General features: G+C 39.9%; 1 protein-coding gene across 1 annotated transcript in view; it reads left to right on the top strand.

The window, feature by feature from the left end:
• LOC309565953 (mucin-5B-like) overlaps window positions 1-20,914 on the top strand; it is a gene marked incomplete at both ends in the record, with an annotated part of 69,522 nt that overhangs the window by 33,367 nt on the left and 15,241 nt on the right. The window contains 9 exons of the mRNA XM_082270982.1: window positions 1,646-1,802; window positions 6,378-6,506; window positions 6,812-6,962; window positions 7,047-7,090; window positions 8,647-8,856; window positions 9,706-12,642; window positions 12,880-13,326; window positions 14,143-14,694; window positions 19,834-20,532. Of these exons, the coding sequence (XP_082127108.1) occupies window positions 1,646-1,802; window positions 6,378-6,506; window positions 6,812-6,962; window positions 7,047-7,090; window positions 8,647-8,856; window positions 9,706-12,642; window positions 12,880-13,326; window positions 14,143-14,694; window positions 19,834-20,532 (5,326 nt within the window). The remainder of the gene's footprint in view (window positions 1-1,645; window positions 1,803-6,377; window positions 6,507-6,811; window positions 6,963-7,046; window positions 7,091-8,646; window positions 8,857-9,705; window positions 12,643-12,879; window positions 13,327-14,142; window positions 14,695-19,833; window positions 20,533-20,914) is intronic.

Here is a 20,914-nt window from a genome sequence, read left to right as displayed (position 1 = left end):
TGCAAGACCTCTCAAGCTCCATCAGGTTGGATGGGGAGCATCGGTGCCCAGCTATTTTCAGATCTCTCTAGAGATATTCAATCGGGTTCATGTCTGGGCTCTGGCTGGACCACTCAAGGACATTCACAGAGTTGTCCTGTAGCTACTCCTTTGTTATCTTGACTGTGTGTTTAGGGTCGTTGTCCTGTTGGAAGATGGACCTTTGCCCCAATTTGAGGTCCAAAGCGCTCTGGAGCAGGTTTTCGACAAGGATGTCTCTGTACATTGCTGCATTCATCGTTCCCTCAATCCTGACTAGTCTCCCAGTTCCTGCCGCTGACAAACATCCCCACAGCATGATGCTGCCACCGCAATGCTTCACTGTAGGGATGGTATTGGCCAGGTGATGAGCGGTGCCTGGTTTCTTCCAAACATGATGTTTGCTATTCAGGCCAAAAGGTTCAATCTTTGTTTCATCAGACCAGAGAATTTTGTTTTGCATGGTCTAAGAGTCCTTCAGGTGCCTTTCGGCAAACTGAGGAATGGCTTCCGTCTGGCCACTCTACCATACAGGCCTGATTGATGGAGTGCTGCAGAGATGGTTGTTCTTCTGGAAGGTTCTCCTCTCTCCACAGAGAAACACTGGAGCTCTGTCAGAGTGACCATCGGGTTCTTGGTCACCTCCCTGACTAAGGCCCTTCTCCTCCGAACACTTGGTTTGGCCGGGCAACCCACTTTAGAAAGAGTCCTGGTGGTTACAAACTTCTCCCATTTATGTGTGATGGAGGCCATTGTTCTCCTTGGGACCTTCAATGCTGCAGAAATTTTTCTGTACCCTTCCCCAGATCTGTGCCTCCATACAATCCTGTCTCTGAGGTCTACAGACAATTCCTTGGACTTCACGGGTTGATTGTAGCTCTGGAAAGCCCTATTAACTGTGTGTGCCTTTCTAAATCATGTCCAATCAACTGAGTTTACCACAGGGGGACTCCAATCAAGTTGTAGATACATCTCAAAGAGGATCAGTGGAACCAGGATCAAAGGCTGTGAATACTTATGTACATGAGATTTTTATATTTTTTTATTTTTAATAAATTCGCAAAGATTTCAAACAAACTTCTTTCACTGTCTTACTATAGGGTATTGTTTGTAGAATGTTGAGAAAAATAATGAATGTAATCCATTTTGGAATAAGGCTGTAACATAACAAAATGGGTAAAAAGTTAAGCGCCGGGAATACTTTCTGGATTCACTGTGTATATATATATATATATATATATATAGTGCAAAATCTGGTGCAGCTGTGTATGGTAGCTGATTGGATTCCATGCAGAGCTGCACCAGATTTTGTGCACTCTCAACGATTAGTAAATAACCCCCATTATCAAACTAATAGATGCATATTGGGACTGCTTAATTTGGCCTGGGCATCTAAGCTTTAATGACTCCTGGGCTCAAAAGAGTTAGAGGTCCTGACAGGGAGCTGACAAAAGATCCAACCCAACAGTATCAACCCAAAATGAATATTTCAATTGAACCTGCTATATTACATTACATTACTAGCTATTTGAAATAACTGAAGTGTTTTGACTTCTCCCAAAAAATAGAGCAGTATTAAATTAAAGCGCTATTGAGGATGATGAGTCTAACTATGATCTACCTTTAGGTTGACCCTACTCCATACCTTGAGGCCTGTGTTAGTGACACATGTGGGTGTGACACAGGAGGAGACTGTGAGTGCTACTGTACAGCTGTTGCAGCTTATGCCAGAGCTTGTAATGATGCCGGAATCTGTGTTTCATGGAGAACCCCAGAAATATGCCGTAAGTTAACTAAGACTTTTTTCTTGTAATCATTAAGAAAACTCTCATGTTACACTGCAAGCTGGTTCCAAGTCATTGACAGAGAATATTTTAAAGCCAGCAATGACTAAGGATTAGCAATTGCAGCTCCTGTATTTTTCTCATGGCAGGTTTCCTTTAAATTCCACTCTTTCAACCAGGAGATTTGGTCATTTGTTTCTGCATTAAAACACACAAAATGGCACAGACATTTGAAAATGACACATTTTATAAAAAAAAAATGATAACAATTACATTTATTATTAAGAACTGTTCTGTTATTTAAATAACATACTGAATGTATTTAAGGATCATGATTAGGGATGATCGAACGGTTCGGGTCGACCATTGGTTCGACCCGAACATTGACTGTTAGAAATTCGGCCGAATTTCAAACTTTTTGCTGAAAAAGTTCGGAACTCGGCAACCAGAACCGACCAAAATGCAATGGGACAGGAACTGGGCTTTAAAAGACCATGATTGGACCAGAACCATCAGTAAAAGCCAATTGAGGGGGCAGGAGGATGCTAGGAATGTGATTGGAGTGACTAGGGGGTCCAAAGGTCAATCAGTAGTGAATACGCCCCCCAGTATAAAAGATAGCCCCGCCAAATCTCTAGCACTTTAATACAGGGCTGTGGAAGAGAGTGGAAGCAGTTCTGTTACTCCTGCTTCAAAGTGTCATTTAGCAATTATTAGTGTGAGGAAAGGGATATCTAGTGTAGTTAGGGTACTATTTTCCACTATAGTTAGATTTAATAATCTAGTTTCTGTAGGGAAAGTGTTAAGTGTCAGGGGGACCGTAGTGTAGTGTAGGGTTAACTGACTCTGACTGCTATGGCAGGGTGACCAAACCCTTCCATGTCAGGCTGGCCACCATAGAAAAAAGATTGTTTCTATTAGAATTGCAGTAGAGCAGGATAGTGGCTTCGCTACTTTCACACCTGGCCATTTTTGTTGCAGGCGTTTATTGGGCTTTTTTGTGGACGTCTTTGGAGGCAGGCATGACTTCTGAACTTCTGTGTAGGGGTATATATACACACACACATGTATGTATATATACACATATATAGGTGTGAAAGTAGCAGTACCCTATGCCTGCGCTAATGAAATAATTTGCAGGCATAGGACTTCGCTCCTATCACACCTATATGTGTGTATGTGTATAAATACATATAAGTGTGTGTGTATATATACCCCTATACAGAACTTCAGATGTTATGCCTGCTTCCAAAGACGGCCAAAAAATGCCCCAAAAAAAACGCCTGCAACAACACACCTGGGTGTTTTTGTTGCAGACGTTTTTTTGGGCATTTTTTGGGCGTCTTTGGCGGCAGGCATGACATCTGAACCTCTGTGTAGGGGTATATATACACACACATATATGTATTTATACACATACACACATATAGGTGTGATAGGAGCGGAGACATATGCCTCTTAATTATTTCATTAGCGCAAGCATAGTGTTCTGCTACTTTCACACCTATATATGTGTATGTGTATATATACATACATGTGTATGTGTATATATACCCCTACACAGAAGTTCAGCTGTCATGCCTGCCTCCAAACACGTCCACAAAAAAGCCCTATAAACGCCTGCAACAAAAACGGCCGGGTGTGAAAATAGCGGAGCCACTATCCTGCTCTAATGCAATTCTAATAAAAACAAACGTTTACATTTTTTTTTCTGGTTCTGGACATGCTACAGAGCTGAAACTTCACATGTACACTTTTTAGACCCCCCCGGACACTAAATCCAAAGAAATCTCATTTTTTTTTTCAATAATTTTTTCAATAATTGGCTCTCTATCAAAAATGACAATTTTTAAGAACTTTTTTTTGTGTGATAAATAGTCGCTGGGGCATGACCCAGAACCCTAGGCACTTTTTAGGGGCATTTATTGGGTTTTAGGGCTTCAAAATGGTGTTTTTTGATTACCGAAGTTCGGGTCCCATTGATTTCAATGGGGTTCTGAAATCCGGGCCGAACTTTCAGGAAGTTCGGGTGTTCTGGTCGAACCGAACTTTTCAAAAGTTCGATCATCCCTAATCATGATATAGGCTTGAAACATTTCTATATTTTATATGTAGCAGGTTTTCCAGGCCTGTGGCCTGATGTGGGTCTGCCATCGGTACCGGTTACCTCTCCAGCCCATGTGAGCTGCGACCCTGGGTGTGAGAACTGAGACATCGACAACTCCGGCATCTTTGTTTGTTGTTTTATTTGATTTAAAGGGGATGGGAGAAGGGATTTGAGTGGGATACTCCTTTAGGCTTTAACTGGATACACATGGGACTTTCTTCAGAAAAATGTCTGTTAACGCTGTCCTGACGCCAGCCGACGTTAGCCAAAGCTCACTGACTCTCAGAACACACTGTAACTGAATAGAAGTGCTGAATCCTCGACTTGGGATCCAGAAGATCCAGAACTGAATATTGTAGAATTACTGACACTGCTGCACTGCAAAGTCACTGAATGCTCTCTCAGGCCGAGCACTGGCTTGAGGTAGTATTGTGTACATTCCTGTATGACTGCAACTCTCAACTGAGCACACTGTACAATTCAGGGCCCAAACTGCAGGCGCCCCCTTTAACCTTGAACTCTTCAGGGTCCACTGACTATGTACCCTCTCTGTCACTTCGGGGGCCTCAACCTCGGTACCCCCTTTACCGCTAGCTGGCACTGGATCCCCGAACCTCTTCCGGAGTGGTCCCCTCTAACTTCAGGCAGACCCCCAGGGGCAATCCTCAGTACTCACGACCTGTGTAGGCTTTCCTGGGACTTGACCCCTCTGACTCTCCGCAGGTTTTCGGCACACTGGATCCACTCAACTTAGCTCAGCACTCTCTGGATCTTCAGGCAACACCCCAAGATCCTCTTCCTCAGACAGGAGGACAGACAGCCGTTCTCTCCCTCCTGGGACTCTGCTCCCGCCAAAGACATTGTGTCATGCACCACCCCCAAACGTATACCCACGCCCAGAATCCTTTGCAGCATAATCTGCCTTCTGGGGTAGTTACAAGCCTGGATGTGTCCACTGATTGGGTTTCCTCCACTGCCCTATGATAAGTTTCTCACAGGAGCCAGTGGATAAACTCCCCCTTCAGTAGGCACACCTGGAAACCATAACACCCTGACTAAATAAATCACGGTCCTGCTGTTAGGCAGACAAGGCCCACTATACATTTGCCTAGCACCTACCTGTAGGGTGCTACATATACATCAAACTGAAATTTCTCATTTAAAGATTAACTCAAAGCAGATAAAAAACACCAATAAATGTAGCAGTGATCTTATGTAAAAAAAAAAAAAAAAAAAACATTTTTAATGTGTTTTTACTTACAACTAACATATGACTCTGAATATATCGCTGTCTATCCACACCCCGACTGGGAAGGGGGGGGGGTGAAACTAGGAACCAATAAATTCTGCTGTATATGCACATGTGTTGACTGGGAATATATTAACATGATGAATGTAAGGTGGGAGAACACATTACATCCATGGAACCAAGGAAGACCTCTAGGGTCTTTTGAATCAGACATGATATGGTACTTACATGTATTAGCTACGGTTGCATGTGCATATCAGTTGCTTGTGGATGCCATCTAATGGTCCTTGAAAGTGTATATTAGAGTTTGGAGCTGGATGGATTTGTTACAAGGTAATGGTCCTTGCCTTGAGCCTTCAGTGACCTAAAAAGAAAAAGTAGTGCATTATTAAGTTGGAGCAACAGAAGATAGCTTGAACAAGAGCATTCCACCCTTCCAATCATTGTTATGGTCCCAGGTTATGTGGTTTAGTCCCTTCTATTAAAGGGGGCAGTGTGATTTTATCTGTTTTATGGTCAATTTGAGCTGTAATGGCTGAGCTGAACTTAGTGGTTAAATGCAAAGTTCTTATGTATTACAAGTATTGGTTTAGATTTAATTATGGTTTATAGAATATTAAAATTATTTAATTATTTGTTTATCATCAAAACCAATTAAAGGCCCGGCCACAATTTTTCAGCTTCTTATGTTGTATTGTATCTTATTAGTTAATTTGGGGTTCTGCCTATGGTCATATGAGCAGAGTATGTGTTTGGGCTGCAAGCAGAGAGTTGACACCACTGTATTCCTCAAAGCTGAGTATATATGCATAGTTTTTTTTTTCATTCAACCGACACAAGCAAGGTGAATGGAGGAATTTCCCCCACTGTGCTATTGTACTTTGACAGCGGGAACTCCTCAAGTGTCAGAATACACTGATCAGCTCTGCAGCCAATTGGCTACAACGCTGATCAAATTAAGTTTTCCAACAGTCCCGTTGGACAGAAGTGGATCTACCGATTGACCTCTGTTGAAAAGGGAGGGCCACACACAGATCAAAATTCAGCCGGTCCCTCCTGAACTGGCCAAATCTCCAATACGTGTGTACCCCAACTTTAAGGGAAAACACTGTGTCGGTCTCCTGGTAGAGATGTATTCTGTAGATCACAAAAGTGGATTGGACAGAAGTCTTTTGGCAGGTAAGATGGTTAATATTTATCTTTTTGTTCCTTTCTCTAGCTATGTTCTGTGATTACTATAACCCTGAAGGAGAGTGTGAGTGGCACTATAAACCTTGTGGAGCGCCTTGCTTGAAGACCTGTAGGAACCCCAGTGGCCAGTGTATGAACAATCTGCCAGGATTAGAGGGTTAGTGAAATTGATTAAAATACTTGCTGTACTACATAATTAAAAGTGTTTTGCAGTCTATGAAGCTTCTTTACCACTCTGAATATACGCTTTTTAAAAGCATGTTTGAGTGACTGTCCTTCTCTTTACACTGCATTTCTTTTTCTATTAGTAGAATCAGAAACTCTCTTTCTCTCTAGCTAGGTAGTTGACAATAGGGAGCTGTCACATCCCATTTCTTGAATCATATTAGTTTTCCTATTTGCTGTAAATGTTTATGGATTTAAAGATTTTTATTTTTTTTATTTTTATACATTCTATGCCAGGATGTTATCCGAAATGTCCCAAAGCACGACCCTTCTTTGATGAGGAAATCATGAAGTGTGTAGCTCAACCAGACTGTGGCTGCTATGATGATGAAGGTGAACGTTACAATATTGGGGATATGGTACCCTCCTACAAGAACTGTGAAAGCTGGTAACTGTCTTTCTTATTTTTATTAAGTTTATTATTATTTGATTTTGAAGTGGTAATCCTTCTAAACTCACATTTATTTTTCAGCATTTGCACAAAGAAAGGTCGTCGCTGTCAAATGGATCTCAGAGGTAGGTACTATTTTTCATCTCTTTATCTGTTCTATATTTAAATACCCTTGGCCCTCTATTGAGGAACTATGTGCCATGCTCCCCTTTGAAAGAAACCTTTTTATTTTGTTATTTTGTCACCAAATAGGTAAAAGCACCGAAAATCAAGTATTTTAAATTCTCTAGCAGTCTCCTCCCTACTTGCATAACTTAGCCCTCTACTCTTCTGGGAATATCTAATTACTCTCTGTGCTGGCCAAGCTCTCCAGCCCCTCCCTTTTATGTAGCAGATGGGGGAGGAGTTACAATATTGTAAATTGTCACTTTAGTGACAGCTCTGACACTTCTGATGCTGCTAACATTATATCCAATAAAGAGGTATCCAGCAACAGTCTTGGGTCTTTAGGATGCCTGCACAAGGCAGACTTTTTAGGTAAATAACATGCAATAAATACACATATAATCCTATTGAACGATTGTTGTTGAAATCGATAGTCTGGAACCTGGGTCCCTTCACATAAAGTTTGATTCCACTAAGCAGAAAAATCAGTGTTGAGTTGGTGCAGGGTTTGTTTAGTGTGCTCATAGAGAAAAAAAAATCACATTAAAACAAGCCAGTGCTTTGTCTATTCAGGGAGCAGCAAAAAAATTACTTTAATCCCCCCAGTCCCAGCAGCACATGCTCACATTTCCCTCTCACTCATGCTGCACTCTCATGCTGCGTTCAGATCCAGGAGTTGAAGGAAATATACAGAAAGCACTATACAAAAAATGAACCATCCTGCCTCATACGGAATTCTTACCATTTTCTCATAGTGTGTACCCAGCATAACACTGCCCTGCCTTGCGTTGGCCACAGCGCAGTGTTTTTGTGGTTAGCTGCTTTTTGCCATTGACTTCTATTATGTTTTGGTGCATTTTCTAAAAGCACATTAAAAGTCCAGCACGCTTTCAGAAAATGCATCAAACTCATGGGAAAAAATTGAATTCTATGGCAGAGCGCAGCTAACCTGCATCAAAACCGCAGGTACACTGCGAGGTGCCCTCACTATGGCCAAAGTGCAGTTGGGCATTGTGAAGCTGCCCTTAGTAGCATATGATATAATAGGAAGATGGTAATAAACAACCTCAAATCTCCTAAAATCTACCTAAAGCCAGGTACATATGGGCCGAATGTCTGGACATCAGCCGGTTCAAAAGAAATTGGCCGACATTCAGAAAACCAATGGAAAACAAGCAGCTGACTGACTCCAGATCAGCACTTTTAGCCAAAGGCAGGGATCGCTGATCAGGGTGTTCTGGCGGGGGGCTGTCCCCCTGTCAGAACACAATAGTTGAGCGGGGAAGATCACTGCACTAATGTCGGATCATTAGTACTTCAAATTGTCCTGATTGGCCATTGCAAAGTCATTGAGCTCTTCCCTGATCTTTGACCACATGTATATAGTCAAAAAGTCATCAATGATGGTAAGTCTTGCTGATTTTGAGCAATTATTTGTTCCTATGTATGGATACCATAGGTGTGACTGTGTAATACTTGATGCTTATGTTTTGTAATCATTCTCTTTAACTCACAGCATGCTACTGTTACTATGGTAATATGAAGTTCAATTATGGTGACATCATCTACAATACCACTGATGGAATTGGGGGATGCATAACAGCTACATGTTCATCAAATGGAACCATTGATAGAAGTGTCTATCCATGTTCAACAACGACCAAACCTGCCACTACCTTTCATTTTGATACCACTACGAAGCATGCAGAAAACATGTCCACTCCAGGTAGGATTTAATCTCAGAGGAAAACTTAGAAATTCCATCTACAAAATGTTTACAACAACTGCTGATTTTTCTAGTACAGTGTATAAAATAAAAATGGGGAGCACTTTCTATAAGAGATAAAGACAGTTTTCTTACATACTTACTACATCTGGTTAGTATTTTTGTACACACTGCAACTGAACTGAACAGATGTAAAAGACACACATTAATGTAGTTCTGTAATCATTAATATTACCTTTAATGCATATAATATATGTACAAGCAAGTGTAAAGGTTTTACTTGGCATCTGCTTCTGCCTCTGTCCCTTTACAGCAGTGCTCAGACTACAAGAAAGAGAAGCAGCATAAGGATCCAGTCTGTTGCACTGCATGGCTCATGTGCCAGCAAGGAGTATAATGATAGTAGGAGAAACAGAAATGCAAATTCATTGGCAGGTAATACAGCTACCTTATAAGTATCCATCTGTGTATATAGATGGTTGCATTGAGTTCAGCTGTAACCTAGTGATTATCTTCAAATCTTTATTTTATAGAGGGGTATAAAAAACACACTAAGATTTGCACAACTGCTGCAGTTGTCAGCCTGTCATTAAAATTGTGACTGTGGCTGTACAGAACACTTATGCCTTCAAGGAGCATAAACAAGGCCCTTCTGCATGCTGTACAGTACTCTGCACCCATGTGAGTGAGTCCATACTGAAACTAAGAGAGAATTATTAATAGATCAAATTTAGAAATTTAGATAATTTTTTTTCTTTTAGTAACAATGTTAACTAATGAATTTACTTTTGCAGCCACAAAATTGAATATATCTTGATGAGTAATTCGTAATTATCTTTCTCCTTACAGTACAAGCGTCACCAACCTCTGTGTCTTGCCTTGAAGAAGTATGTAAATGGTCAACGTGGTATGACATCACTTGTCCAACTTATGGTGAAAATGAAGGAGACTTTGAAACCTTTGAGAATATAAGAAAAAAGGGCTATACTATATGTAAAATACCATCCCAGGTAGAATGTCGAGCACAAAAGTTTCCAAAGATCCCTATTGCTGATTTGGGTCAGATCGTTTCATGCAATACATCTGTGGGTCTTGTGTGTAACAATCGAGATCAGTTCTCCCAGCTCTGCTTTAATTATGAGATCCGAGTCCTATGCTGTAGCTATGTGCCTTGCGGAGAATCAACCAATCCTTCTTCTTCTGATACTATAGCTCCTTCACCATTCATGACATTAACATCCAAATTTACAGCGGCCTCAACTATCCAACCAGAAAGCACTGTTAGCAAAGCACAGAGTCACTCAACTCAAGGTTTTTCATCAATAAAAGCAACATCTATGTCTACTATTGAAATGTCAGGACTAACAAGTAAACCATACCAATACATAACTAAATCCCATGAAACAATTTTTACCACTCCCTGCAAAAAAAAGCAATGCTCTTGGACACCTTGGTATGATGTATATTTCCCCAGTATTGGTAAATCTGATGGAGACTTTGAGACCCTGGAGAATATCAAAGCTGCTGGCAACATTATATGTCAAAAACCGGAAGATATTGAGTGTAGAGCTGAAAAATTTCCAAATAAAAACATTACAGATGTGGGCCAGGTAGTTACCTGTGACATCACTCATGGTCTCATTTGCAATAACAAAGATCAGAATTCGAACTTTCCACTTTGCTACAATTATAGGGTAAGGATCCTTTGTTGCTCCATGGAGGATTGTGAATTATCTACTACTTATGTCCACTCCACAATCAAGGATCACACAACTGAACATTTGAAAGAAACCAGTGTTGTAATTTCAACAACTGCCTACACATCTACTGAAAACACCATCATATCCACTACAGTAAAAGCAACAAGCAATCCATCAACACCTCAAACAGACCATACTACAACAAGAAGAGAAATTACAACTTCAGAAATAAACTGTATACCTGCATGCCAGTGGACACAGTGGTTTGATGTTAGCTTTCCTAATTTGGAAAAAAATGGAGACTTTGAAACTTACGAAGAAATAAAGAAGTCAGGGTTTCAAATCTGTAAAGAGCCTTCGAAAATTGAGTGCAGATCTACAGATCTCCCAGAAATTCCACTGGAAGAATTACAGCAGAATGTGCAATGCAATGTTAGCTATGGCCTTGTATGCCAAAATGAAGATCAAACTGGACCATTTCCATATTGTTACAACTACGAAATTCGTGTCTTATGCTGTTCTAGCTGTGCATCTACAACGGCTTTACCTGCATTAACAGATCGTCAGACATCTGAATCTTTTGAAACATCTAAAAAACCAGCTTCGTCACAGACAACTACAAATAATGGAAAATTATCAACTTTTGAAGAGGTTCGTACATATGCACCTCTATCAACCAAAACAACTAAAGTTATAACAGCACCACTGGAAATGGAAACCACAAAACCCACACTGAGCACAATGAAAGTATTATCTACTACTAGTAAGGCAGCAGATTCTATGACTACTGAGCCTTCTAAAATGACAACTACAGTTAAATCACATAAAACAGTTTCCACAATTAAACCCACTACCAAATATGGTGAGATAACAAGTAAAGCTACATCTTCTAAGGTAACCACTGCATCTCACATAAGTACAGCATCCCAGAAAACAACCACAGAATCTGAAGTTACATCTCAAAAGTACACAACAGAATCTGAACATGAAGAATTCACCTCTCATGGACCAGTTTCAATTAAAACCACGAAAATGTCTACAGAATATGGAAAAGTTACATCTGCTCACCAGTCTACATCAAGTAAGCCTACAACAACAAAAGCGTCATCTCAAAAAGTAAGCACTGCATTCCACAAATCAACCACAGAATCTGAAAATGAAAAATCCACTTCTCGTGGACCAGTTTCTATTAAAACCACTAAAATGTTTACAGAATCTGAAAAAGTTACATCTGCCCACAAGTTAACATCTGTGAAGCCTTTAACAACAAAGGCAACATCTGCAAAAGTGAGCACTTCACCCCATAAATACACAACAGAGTCTGAACATGAAGATTCCACCTCTCAAAGACCAGTTTCCTTGAAAACCACTAAAATGTCTACAGAATCTGGAAAAGTTACTTCTGCCCATAAGTCTACATTAAGTAGGCCTGTAACAACAAAGGCAACATCTCAAAAGTACACCACAGAATCTGAACATGAAGATTCCACCTCTCATAGACCAGTTTCTTTGAAAACCACTAAAATGTTTACAGAATCTGGAAAAGTTACATCTGCCCACACGTCTACATCAAGTAAGCCTACAACAACAACAGGAACATCTCAAAAAGTAAGCACTGCATTCCACAAATCAACCGCTGAATCTGAACATGAAGAAACCACCTCTCATGGACCAGTTTCTATTAAAAGCACTAAAATGGCTACAGAATCTGGAAAAGTTACATCTGCCCACAAGTCTACATCAAGTAAGCCTATAACAACAAAAGCAACATCTCAAAAAGTAACCACTGCATTCCACCGGTCAACTACAGAATCTGAACATGAAAAATCCACCTCCCACAGACCAATTTCTATTAAAACCACTAAGATGTCTACAGAATATGGGGAAGTGACATCTGCCCACAAGTCTACATCTGTCAAGCCTATCACAACCAAGGCAACGTCTCATAAAGTAAGCACTGCATCCCATGAATCAACTACAGAATCTGGACATGGAAAATCCACTTCTCATGGACCAATTTCTATGAAAACCACTAAATTATCTACAGAATCTGGTGAAGTAACATCTGCCCACAGGTCTACATCAAGTAAGCCTATAACAAACACAGCTACATCTCATAAAGTAAGCACTGCATCTCCCAAATCAACTACGGAATCTGAAGTTAAAGAATCCACCTCCCAGGGATCAATTTCTGTTAAAACCACTAAAATGTCTACAGATTCAGGGGAATTTACATCTGCCCACAGTTCTACATCAAGTAAGCCTATTACAACCAAAGCTACATCTCATAAAGTAAGCACTGCATCCCACACATCATCTACAGAATTTGAACATGAAAAATCCACTTCCCATGGACCAATTTCTTTAAAAACCACTAAAACATCTACAGAATCTGGTGAAGTGACACCTGCCCACAAGTCTACATCAAGTAAGCCTATTACAACCAAAGCTACCTCTCATAAAGTAAGCTCTGCAACTCCCAAGTCTACTACAGAATCTGAAGTTAAAAAATCTACCTCCCATGGCTCAATTTCTGTTAAGACCACTAAACGGTCTACAGATTCAGGGGAAGTTACATCTGCCCACAAGTCTACATCAAGTAAGCCTATTACAACCAAAGCTACATCTCATAAAGAAAGCACTGCATCCCACACATCATCTACAGAATCTGAACATGAAAAATCCACTTCCCATGGACCAATTTCTTTAAAAACCACTAAAACATCTACAGAATCTGGTGAAGTGACATCTGCCCACAAGTCTACATCAAGTAAGCCTATAACAACAAGGACTACATCTCATAAGGTAAGCGCTGCATCCCCCAAATCAACGACAGAATCTGAAGTAAAACAATCCACCTCCCATAGACCGATTTCTTTGAAAACCACTAAAACATCTACAAAATCTGGTGAAGAGACATCTGCCCATAGGTCTACATCAAGTAGGCCCATAACAACCACAGCTACATCTCATAAAGTAAGCACTGCATCCCACAGATCAACTACAGAATCTGAACAAAAAAAATCCACCTCTCAAACACCAATTTCTATTAAAACCACTAGAATGTCTACAGATTCCGGGGAAGTGACATCAGCTCACAAGTCTACATCAAGTAAACCTATAACAACCAAAGCTACATCTCATAAAGTAAGCACTGCATCCCCCAAATCTACTACAGAATCTGAAGTTAAAAAATCCACCTCTCAGGGATCAATTTCTGTTAAAACCACTAAAATGTCTACAGATTCAGCGGAAGTTACATCTGCTCACAAGTCTACATCAAGTAAGCCTATAACAACAAAGACTACATCTCATAAAGTAAGCTCCACATCACACAGATTAACTACAGAATCTGAACAAAAAAAATCCACCTCTCAAAGACCAATTTCTATTAAGACCACTGGAATGTCAACAGAATCTGGGGAAGTGACATCTGCTCACAAGTCTACATCAAGTAAGCCTATTACAACCAAAGCTACATCTCATAAAGTAAGCTCTGCATCCCCCAAGTCCACTACAGAATCTGAAGTTAAAAAATCTACCTCGTCTGGATCAATTTCTGGTAAAACCACTAAAATGTCTACAGATTCAGAGAAAGTTACATCTGCCCACAAGTCTACATCAAGTAAGCCAATAACAACAAAGACTACATCTCATAAAGTAAGCACTGCATCCCCCAAATCAACAACAGAATCTGAAATTAAAAAATCTACCCCTCAGGGATCAATTTCTGTTAAAACCACTAAAATGTCTACAGATTCAGGGAAAGTTACATCTGCCCACAAGTCTACATCAAGTAAGCCAATAACAACAAAGACTACATCTCATAAAGTAAGCTCTGCATCTCCCAAATCAACAACAGGATCTGAAGTTAAAAAATCCACCTCTCAGGGATCAATTTCTGTTAAAACCACTAGAATGTCTACAGAATCTGGGGAAGTGACAGCTGCCCACAAGTCTACATCAAGTAAGCCTATTACAACCAAAGCTACATCTCATAAAATAAGCACTGCATCTCCCAAGTCCACTACAGAAACTGAAGTTAAAAAATCCACCTCTCAGGGATCAATTTCTGTTAAAACCACTAGAATGTCTACAGAATCTGGGGAAGTGACAGCTGCCCACAAGTCTACATCAAGTAAGCCTATAACGACCATGACTACATCTCATAAAGTAAGCACTGCATCCCCCAAATCAACAACAGAATCTGAAGTTAAAAAATCCACCTCTCAGGGATCAATTTCTGTTAAAACCACTAGAATGTCTACAGAATCTGGGGAAGTGACAGCTGCCCACAAGTCTACATCAATTAAGCCTATTACAACCAAAGCTACATCTCATAAAGTAAGCTCTGCATCCCCCAAGTCCACTACAGAATCTGAAGTTAAAAAATCCACCTCCTCTGGATCAATTTCTGTTAAAACCACTACAATGTCTACAGATTCCGGGATAGTAACATCAGCCCACAAGTCTACATCAAGTAATCCTATAACAACAAAGACTACATCTCATAAAGTAAGCACTGCATCCCCCAAATCAACAACAGAATCTGAAGTTAAGAAAACCACCTCTCAGGGATTCAAATCAACAACAGGATCTGAAGTTAAAAAATCCACCTCTCAGGGATCAATTTCTGTTAAAACCACTAGAATGTCTACAGAATCTGGGGAAGTGACAGCTGCCCACAAGTCTACATCAAGTAGGCCTATTATAACCAAAGCCACATCTCATAAAGTAAGCTCTGCTTCCCCCAAGTCCACTACAGAAACTGAAGTTAAAAAATCCACCTCTCAAGGATCAATTTCTGTTAAAACCACTAGAATGTCTACAGAATCTGGGGAAGTGACAACTGCCCACAAGTCTACATCAAGTAAGCCTATAACGACAAAGACTACATCTCATAAAGTAAGCACTGCATCCCCCAAATCAACAACAGAATCTGAAGTTAAGAAATCCACCTCTCAGGGATTCATTTCTGTTAAAACGACTAGAATGTCTACAGAATCTGGGGAAGTGACATCTGCCCACAAGTCTACATCAAGTAAGCCTATAACAACAAAGACTACATCTCATAAAGAAAGCACTGCATCCCCCAAATCAACAACAGAATCTGAAGTTAAAAAATCTACCTCTCAAAGACCAATTTCTATTAAGACCACTGGAATGTCTACAGAATCTGGGGAAGTGACATCTGCTCACAAGTCTACATCAAGTAAGCCTATTACAACCAAAGCTACATCTCATAAAGTAAGCTCTGCATCCCCCAAGTCCACTACAGAATCTGAAGTTAAAAAATCTACCTCGTCTGGATCAATTTCTGGTAAAACCACTAAAATGTCAACAGATTCAGAGAAAGTTACATCTGCCCACAAGTCTACATCAAGTAAGCCAATAACAACAAAGACTACATCTCATAAAGTAAGCACTGCATCCCCCAAATCAACAACAGAATCTGAAGTTAAAAAATCCACCTCTCAGGGATCAATTTCTGTTAAAACCACTAGAATGTCTACAGAATCTGGGGAAGTGACAGCTGCCCACAAGTCTACATCAAGTAGGCCTATTACAACCAAAGCCACATCTCATAAAGTAAGCTCTGCTTCCCCCAAGTCCACTACAGAAACTGAAGTTAAAAAATCCACCTCTCAAGGATCAATTTCTGTTAAAACCACTAGAATGTCTACAGAATCTGGGGAAGTGACAACTGCCCACAAGTCTACATCAAGTAAGCCTATAACGACAAAGACTACATCTCATAAAGTAAGCACTGCATCCCCCAAATCAACAACAGAATCTGAAGTTAAGAAATCCACCTCTCAGGGATTCATTTCTGTTAAAACGACTAGAATGTCTACAGAATCTGGGGAAGTGACATCTGCCCACAAGTCTACATCAAGTAAGCCTATAACAACAAAGACTACATCTCATAAAGAAAGCACTGCATCCCCCAAATCAACAACAGAATCTGAAGTTAAAAAATCTACCTCTCAAAGACCAATTTCTATTAAGACCACTGGAATGTCTACAGAATCTGGGAAAGTAACATCTGCCGACAAGTCTACATCAAGTAAGCCTATAACAACCATGACTACATCTCATAAAGTAAGCACTGCATCCCACAGATCAACTACAGAATCTGAACAAAAAAAATCCACCTCTCAAAGACCAATTTCTATTAAAACCACTAGAATGTCTACAGATTCCGGGGAAGTGACATCAGCTCACAAGTCTACATCAAGTAAACCTATAACAACCAAAGCTACATCTCATAAAGTAAGCACTGCATCCCCCAAATCCACTACAGAATCTGAAGTTAAAAAATCCACCTCTCAGGGATTAATTTCTGTTAAAACCACTAAAATGTCTACAGATTCAGCGGGAGTTACATCTGCTCACAAGTCTACATCAAGTAAGCCTATAACAACAAAGACTACATCTCATAAAGTAAGCTCCACATCACACAGATCAACTACAGAATCTGAAGTTAAAAAATCCACCTCTCAAAGACCAATTTCTATTAAGACCACTGGAATGTCTACAGAATCTGGGGAAGTGACATCTGCTCACAAGTCTACATCAAGTAAGCCTATTACAACCAAAGCTACATCTCATAAAGTAAGCTCTGCATCCCCCAAGTCCACTACAGAATCTGAAGTTAAAAAATCTACCTCGTCTGGATCAATTTCTGGTAAAACCACTAAAATGTCAACAGATTCAGAGAAAGTTACATCTGCCCACAAGTCTACATCAAGTAAGCCAATAACAACAAAGACTACATCTCATAAAGTAAGCACTGCATCCCCCAAATCAACAACAGAATCTGAAGTTAAAAAATCCACCTCTCAGGGATCAATTTCTGTTAAAACCACTAGAATGTCTACAGAATCTGGGGAAGTGACAGCTGCCCACAAGTCTACATCAAGTAGGCCTATTACAACCAAAGCCACATCTCATAAAGTAAGCTCTGCTTCCCCCAAGTCCACTACAGAAACTGAAGTTAAAAAATCCACCTCTCAAGGATCAATTTCTGTTAAAACCACTAGAATGTCTACAGAATCTGGGGAAGTGACAACTGCCCACAAGTCTACATCAAGTAAGCCTATAACGACAAAGACTACATCTCATAAAGTAAGCACTGCATCCCCCAAATCAACAACAGAATCTGAAGTTAAGAAATCCACCTCTCAGGGATTCATTTCTGTTAAAACGACTAGAATGTCTACAGAATCTGGGGAAGTGACATCTGCCCACAAGTCTACATCAAGTAAGCCTATAACAACAAAGACTACATCTCATAAAGAAAGCACTGCATCCCCCAAATCAACAACAGAATCTGAAGTTAAAAAATCTACCTCTCAAAGACCAATTTCTATTAAGACCACTGGAATGTCTACAGAATCTGGGAAAGTAACATCTGCCGACAAGTCTACATCAAGTAAGCCTATAACAACCATGACTACATCTCATAAAGTAAGCACTGCATCCCACAGATCAACTACAGAATCTGAACAAAAAAAATCCACCTCTCAAAGACCAATTTCTATTAAAACCACTAGAATGTCTACAGATTCCGGGGAAGTGACATCAGCTCACAAGTCTACATCAAGTAAACCTATAACAACCAAAGCTACATCTCATAAAGTAAGCACTGCATCCCCCAAATCCACTACAGAATCTGAAGTTAAAAAATCCACCTCTCAGGGATTAATTTCTGTTAAAACCACTAAAATGTCTACAGATTCAGCGGGAGTTACATCTGCTCACAAGTCTACATCAAGTAAGCCTATAACAACAAAGACTACATCTCATAAAGTAAGCTCCACATCACACAGATCAACTACAGAATCTGAAGTTAAAAAATCCACCTCTCAAAGACCAATTTCTATTAAGACCACTGGAATGTCTACAGAATCTGGGGAAGTGACATCTGCTCACAAGTCTACATCAAGTAAGCCTATTACAACCAAAGCTACATCTCATAAAGTAAGCTCTGCATCCCCCAAGTCCACTACAGAATCTGAAGTTAAAAAATCTACCTCGTCTGGATCAATTTCTGGTAAAACCACTAAAATGTCTACAGATTCAGAGAAAGTTACATCTGCCCACAAGTCTACATCAAGTAAGCCAATAACAACAAAGACTACATCTCATAAAGTAAGCACTGCATCCCCCAAATCAACAACAGAATCTGAGGTTAAAAAATCCACCTCTCAGGGATCAATTTCTGTTAAAACCACTAGAATGTCTACAGAATCTGGGGAAGTGACAGCTGCCCACAAGTCTACATCAAGTAGGCCTATTACAACCAAAGCCACATCTCATAAAGTAAGCTCTGCTTCCCCCAAGTCCACTACAGAAACTGAAGTTAAAAAATCCACCTCTCAAGGATCAATTTCTGTTAAAACCACTAGAATGTCTACAGAATCTGGGGAAGTGACAACTGCCCACAAGTCTACATCAAGTAAGCCTATAACGACAAAGACTACATCTCATAAAGTAAGCACTGCATCCCCCAAATCAACAACAGAATCTGAAGTTAAAAAATCCACCTCTCAGGGATCAATTTCTGTTAAAACCACTAGAATGTCTACAGAATCTGGGGAAGTGACAGCTGCCCACAAGTCTACATCAAGTAAGCCTATTACAACCAAAGCTACATCTCATAAAGTAAGCACTGCATCCCCCAAGTCCACTACAGAATCTGAAGTTAAAAAATCCACCTCTCAGGGATCAATTTCTGTTAAAACCACTAGAATGTCTACAGATTCCGGGAAAGTAACATCTGCCCACAAGTCTACATCAAGTAAACCTATAACAACCAAGACTACATCTCATAAAGAAAGCACTGCATCTCCCAAATCAACAACAGAATCTGAAGTTAAAAAATCTACCTCTCAGGGATCAATTTCTGTTAAAACTACTAGAATGTCTACAGATTCAGGGAAAGTTACATCTGCCCACAAGTCTACATCAAGTAAGCCTATAACAACAAAGACTACATCTCATAAAGTAAGCACTGCATTCCCCAAATCAACAACTGAATCTGAAGTTAATAAATCCACCTCTCAGGGATCAATTTCTTTAAAAACCACTAAAACATCTACAGAATCTGGTGAAGTGACATCTGCCCATAGGTCTACATCAAGTAAGCCTATAACAACTGAAGCTACATCTCTTAGGGTAAGCTCTGCATCCCCCAAGTCCACTACAGAATCTGAAGTTAAAAAATCCACCTCGTCTGGATCAATTTCTGGTAAAACCACTAAAATGTCTACAGATTCAGGGAAAGTTACATCTGCCCACAAGTCTACATCAAGTAAGCCCATAACAACAAAGACTACATCTCATAAAGTAAGCACTGCATTTCCCAAATCAACAACAGGATCTGAAGTTAAAAAATCTACCTCTCAGGGATCAATTTCTGTTAAAACCACTAGAATGTCTACAGAATCTGGGGAAGTTACATCTGCCCACAAGTCTACATCAAGTAAGCCTATTACAACCAAAGCAACATCTCATAAAGTAAGCTCTGCATCCCCCAAGTCCACTACAGAATCTGAAGTCAAAAAATCCACCACGCCTGGATCAATTTCTGTTAAAACCACTAAAATGTCTACAGATTCAGGGAAAGTTACATCTGCTCACAAGTCTACATCAAGTAAGCCTGTAACAACCAAAGCTACATCTCATAAAGTAAGCTCTGCATCCCCCAAATCCACAACAGAATCTGAACATGAAAAACCCACCTCCCGTACACCAATTTCCATTAAAACCACTGAGAGTACAACAGCGACCACCAGGAAAGATTTCAGTTCTCAACAACCTAAGTCAACTAAACAATCAACTTCATCTACATTTGGAAGTCATAGCACTAAAAGCACTATTACCAAGACATCACGACCAGTTACAACAGGCATGGAATCATTTTCTACCACAAGGTGTATGTGCAATTTTAACGGAACTATAGTTTCTCCTGGTGAGTATGTTTTTACTCTTTGTACAAAAATTCTAATTTAAATGCCACTATTCCAATTCTACATGTTTTCAAAAAGATGAAGATATGACAGAAATAATGTATGGACTAGAACAAAAAGTCTAAGTTTTACTCAGATCACTTTTACAACAGAGATTGGGGCAGAGGAACCAGAAGCGGTTAAAAATGATTGTGAACATTAGACATATACTGTGAGATAAAGCTGAAGTGGTAGAGTACAATATACAATGTATACAGGCTTTACATACAGATAAATAATGTTAATAACATAGCAGTTAGTGTTAAAAAAATTGCGAAATGAAAATGAAGTTATAAGGTAATAAGAGGTTAATGAGATACTACTTAGCAGTTCTTTTTCACGCAG

This window comes from Pelophylax lessonae, assembly GCF_965119305.1.
Source record: "Pelophylax lessonae genome assembly, chromosome: 10".
Taxonomy (NCBI): Eukaryota; Metazoa; Chordata; class Amphibia; order Anura; family Ranidae; genus Pelophylax; species Pelophylax lessonae.
This window is presented reverse-complemented; position numbering and strand designations above follow the sequence as displayed.